Source organism: Acipenser ruthenus, chromosome 9 (assembly GCF_902713425.1).
Source record: "Acipenser ruthenus chromosome 9, fAciRut3.2 maternal haplotype, whole genome shotgun sequence".
Taxonomy (NCBI): Eukaryota; Metazoa; Chordata; class Actinopteri; order Acipenseriformes; family Acipenseridae; genus Acipenser; species Acipenser ruthenus.
The window spans coordinates 41,535,157-41,540,388 of NC_081197.1; the positions used below are offsets into that span (position 1 = coordinate 41,535,157).

Here is a 5,232-nt window from a genome sequence, read left to right on the forward strand (position 1 = left end):
AAAGAGCAACGGAATATAACCAAATAGAACATTCAGCGAAATGTCAAGAAAATCAAACATTCAACACATCAAACATCCTTTCAATCTATTCCTTACCAAATAGGACATTTAACCGCATTTCAAAAAGGAAATCAACCAAGCAAACATCAACCCAAACCACTCCCTATCAAAACAGCACTAAAAAAAATGAAAGCTATTTAAATATTAAATAAGTTGGTTACAGATGTTGTCTATATTTATTTCAAGGCTTGAATTCAACAGCAGCTACCGTTAAGCTGCATTTCTTATATGGTAGTTAATTTATTATTTTAATGGAAAAGGTTTTAATCTAAGATATTTAAAATATAATTTGCAATTACGTGAACTGGTATTTTATATATATATATATATATATATATATATATATATATATATATATATATATATATATATATATATATATATATATATATATATATATTAGCTGCACATTTCTGTTCACATTACATTTTATATAAAAAAGGACGTATCTTTGTTAATGTAAGATAGGACATGAGTGAATGAGATTATAAGTCCGAACAAGCAATAATAGGAAGCAGAAATTAATTAAACACTTGCAACACATTTTATTATATTTCTGTATGCAGTAAAACTCTTGGAACTTATCACAAAAAATGGAGAACCTTGAAAAAAAATTAAAAAAAAACATAACAGTTCGTGTTTAGCCCACAATTGTACATATTTATAGTTAGGAAACATTCTTTATAAATATTGTTTCATCTGTATCAAGTAAATACCATAATTTAATTACAAATTGATAAATATGGCAATGGATATTTACAAAAGGAAGGGTGTAGTTACAGAAAATTTAACGGCACGACGTTTATTTTCCTCACAATCTTCCAAATAGTATTTCACAAATCGAACTTGCAAAGCACAAAACATCACAAGTTAAACCCAGCTAACGAAAATATACATTCACAAGCAAATATTGTGTCTGACTTAGTTAAAAGTGTTAACTTTGGCACTGTGTCCAGTTTATAGTTTTATCGTTTACAATTAAGTTACCTTAAAATTGGATCACAATATTTAACATCATAGTACAAAAGAAATAGTTTCTCATATTTTATGTGCACTAGGTTAAAAAGTCCAGTTAGACAAATAATAGCTACCATGGAAGTAACATCTATACACCAAAATTGACAATTAACCATACGAGAGAGAGAAAGTCTGTTTGTATTTACAAAATGTTTAGGAATTCCCAAATGATCTGTCTCTTCAGCTGATTTTTTTTTAAAATGCATTCACAAATACAACTCTTCTGTCGCTCTTTTTGTCGCATTGTATTGACGCGTCCAATATTTATTTTCTTCTTCTTTACACAGGTCAGTATATATTTTCTTGAGTTCTGGTAAATGGTTCTCTGTTGTAAAGATGATCCTTAGACGTACCATTCACTGAAATTGGAAGAAAGGCTGTTGTGACCATTGTTACTGTGTGCTGCTGATGCAGGCGACAGATTCGTGTTGCTTTGGGTTTCAGTAGATGGGGAGACCAAGCCTGGGGGTGTGGACGATTCGTAGCCAGAACTCGCTGCAGGCGAGGAGTCAGAGCTTTGAGTAGACGCCTCATGGACCTAGAAGAAAAAAATACATATAATCATATTGAAAAAAAAAATATTGTTAATATACTTCCATTTTACAAAAACACACATCTGTTGTGTTTAAATACAACACACCCAACATATTTTGGTTCGGGTGAATATATTGAAAATTACACTCAGTGTACCCAATAGTCCTAAACAGATCATATGTTTAAAAAAAAAAAACCTGTCCAAAATAGCCCGGATGATTGGATGATCCATTTTTACCTTCATGTGTTTTCTCAGAGAGCTGGGGTGAGTGTAGGACTTGTCACACATTTTGCAGAGATACGGTTTATCTGAAGTATGGACATGCATGTGCTTCTTCCGGTCACTGCTGTTTGCAAAGCGTCTGTCACAGCCTTCAAATTCACACTGGAATGGTTTTTCACCTGCACCAAGAAAAAAAAGTTTAGAAATAAAAACTAATCATAACATTCAATCACTCCATAAAACAGATTAGAAATGTTCACTGATAACTCGCTATAATCATCAGACTGACGCCAGTGCCAGTATTGTTGCAATACTGGTGCAATTTAATCACCGCTGCAGACAACGTATTGCCAATTTCGATAAAGGTTTCCCTTCTCATTTTTACTTAATGGTTTTAAACAATTACACTGGAAATGTCTCTGAAAATGCAGATACGATCTTCTTTTTACATGCAAAACCTTTTAATGTAAAGCCATTAACCGTCTTTCTTACTTAATGTTTTGCTAATATGTCAAGAAGTGGTAGTTCAAACGAACAATAGTTACCTCTAGGCTTGTTTTTCATAACAATGCTCCATCAGATTAAAATAAATAAATAAACTCTTTCACAGTTAATAGTCCTATTTCGTTGGGGTTTTACACAGGGGTCAAATGCAAACTTATTTTTTTTTAATCTATCTATGTTTTTTTATATTTTTGAACGTCATATTTTTAAAAGTAAAAAGGCAATAGCTAAAAACAGAATTTACTGGAGAACCAATAACTGTGACATCTCATATAGCTACAATTTGGGAAGAAACAATAAAATGCCATTAGCACCAACATTATTTTAAAGTAATCTTGCCGAACTGTATAATTTAATGAGTAAATACATGTGCCTAATTTAAACCTTGTTAGTGGTATTCTGGCACCTACAAATCTAATGTGTCACAAAACAAAATATTTTCAGTTTCCGTATCGTGCGAGAAATTTAAACATTTGCGGTTTCATTTAAATCCAATTCTTTCTATCCTTAAAATGAAACTATATAAATTAAATCTCGTAATATAACCGTTTTGAGAATAAATATGTTTATGATAAATAATGAAGGGAGTGTGATGGTTTTTTGATGTTCATATCACGCCATTCCACATCAACCACAGCCGTTACATTGCCTTGACCCGTTTGAAAGTTTATGAACCACAAACCCTCTACAGACTGTTACATAATTTAACAAACTGTTGCAAAACACTGCACATTTTTACAAGACTGGACTAGTCGTAATCCTTACTTGGCATGCGTTATATTTTTACTACAGTATGCCAAACACGTATACGTCAAAAGCGCATTGTCCTATATTTTACCTAACACAACATACGGGTCTGTACGTTTTCTCTCCTTTCTTACCGATATAAAAGTAATGCTTTGCGATTTTTTTTAATTGAATAGATTAGCGTGGATATGTAACATGCCTGTAAGATTAATACAACCAGTAATATAGTAATTTTGTTGGGCTCGTAATCCTTAAAATGTGGGTGTCACATAAAATGTAACCAAATAAAACGAAAACAAAACAACAACAACAAACATATAGTGAAAATTACCTGTATGGGTTCGTTTGTGTATTTTCAAGTTTTCTGACCGGGCGAAAACCTTGCCACATCCAGGAAAGGGGCAAGGGAAGGGCTTCTCCCCGGTATGAACGCGAATGTGGTTGACCAATTTATATTTAGCTTTGAAAGGTTTGCTTTCTCTGGGACATTCTTCCCAAAAACATATGTGGTTGCTCTGCTCGGGTCCCCCAACATGTTCCACTGAAACGTGGGTGACGAGCTCGTGCATGGTGCTGAAAGTTTTATTGCAACTTTTCTTGGGGTTGCTTAGCTGTTCCGGGTCGATCCACTTGCAAATCAGCTCTTGCTTGATACACTGCTGTCTCATGTACCTAAAAAATGCTCCCGGGTGATGGTGATGACCTGCCATATTCATGCCCATGTTCATATTCATAGAGCCGTACTGGTTGTGGAGTTGGGCTGCAGAGTAGGGATCGGTCCTGGGACTGGAAACCTGGTGATATTGATCCGAGCGTCCAAAAACATCCCCAGGTAGTCCTAGGCGCATTTGTCCGTTCAAGACATTTGGAGAGCCGTGAGACCCGTGTTGATCGTGGATCCCAGGAAACAATATGTGGCCTTGAGTGTCCGCATGGGAGTGATGGAGAGAGCCAGCTGTAGGGCCGAAGATTGTGTGCTGGCTGCTCGCCGGGGATGACTCCCCGAAGCCGCGGCTGCGAAAGAGAAACTCCCTGGTAGAGTTAAAAGGCGAACTCGCGTACGAGGTGACATGAGCTGCATGTGCACCCAAAGCCGCCGCGGGGTAACTCGGACCCTGAGAAGTGAAAGCCGAACTCTGTCCTGGAGAAAGATCGTGGTTGAGTTTAAAAGCCCCCATGTGCGGAGAATCGACAAAGCTACTTTGTGCTAAACTCAAGTCTCTGTCCTGCATCTCGCTTGTTGAGTGATGTCTGGCAAAAGTACCAACTCCTAAGCCGTGGAACTGGTGACCAGCGTCCAGCAACATGATTCCTCGGTCAACGGGTTTCAGTGCTTTGGATCTTCACGCTAAATAACCAAATTGATATGTGTGTATGTACTACGACAAGTCTCTTAAATCGCAGCTCTTAAACTTCACAATCTAACAAAAATATCGATCAGCAGTTTTGCAAAATCGTCTCGCCTTCCGAATGCTAAAAGCAACACATCAAGTGAAGTTCGACTGTCAGCTAGATCCAGAACAACCTATTGCCTCTCCTACTAAGCAGTTATATATTTCGTTCACGTAGTAAAGTTGCAGCTCAGATTCCCATGAAAAGAAGCGGAAAGATCCCTCTACATTTTCTTCAGCAATATGTAGACATGATTTTACGCAAATCTGAACTGTCTTACAAGATCTTCCTGATGTGGAGTGAACGTTCTCGCTGCATGTCGTGTTGTTGTTCTGATTGGTGTGTTTATTTCTCTTGCTTGACTCTGTTTATTTCTGAGGGTCTCTTTCTCAGTGGACTGCCAGTTCCTCCTCTATACTCCTCTTAACTGGAGCCCGGTCATTTGCTCGACAAACTCTCATTGGTCAAAACGACTCATCAATCCCAGGTACCCCTCCAATCCCAGGTACCCCCCCCCCCCAAACTAATAACTGTTCGCCATTTTCCTCCCGTTATTACCGCCTACTTTTTGTAGGGGCTTTTCGGAAAATAAAAACCACCATCCGTCATGATCTTTCCAAATGTGATTTTTAAAGCCTTTAAATAAATAAATGACAAAAATGTAACGAGTTTCCTTTGAAAATATAAAGTAAAACATAATTTAGTCAGACCATTTACCAAGTATTTAATAAGCCCCGACAACAATATTTTTGTAG

The 5,232-nt window shown here is 36.8% G+C and overlaps 1 protein-coding gene across 1 annotated transcript; it reads right to left on the reverse strand.

The window, feature by feature from the left end:
* Positions 1-585: 585 nt before the first annotated feature.
* Positions 586-4,943, reverse strand: LOC117405280 (zinc finger protein ZIC 2-like). The gene is made up of 3 exons (XM_034008216.2): positions 3,417-4,943; positions 1,850-2,013; positions 586-1,615 (listed from the first exon to the last, which is right to left on the reverse strand). The coding sequence occupies exons 1-3, from the start codon at positions 4,390-4,392 to the stop codon at positions 1,421-1,423; spliced, it is 1,335 nt and encodes a 444-aa protein (XP_033864107.1). The 5' UTR covers positions 4,393-4,943; the 3' UTR covers positions 586-1,420.
* Positions 4,944-5,232: the final 289 nt, after the last annotated feature.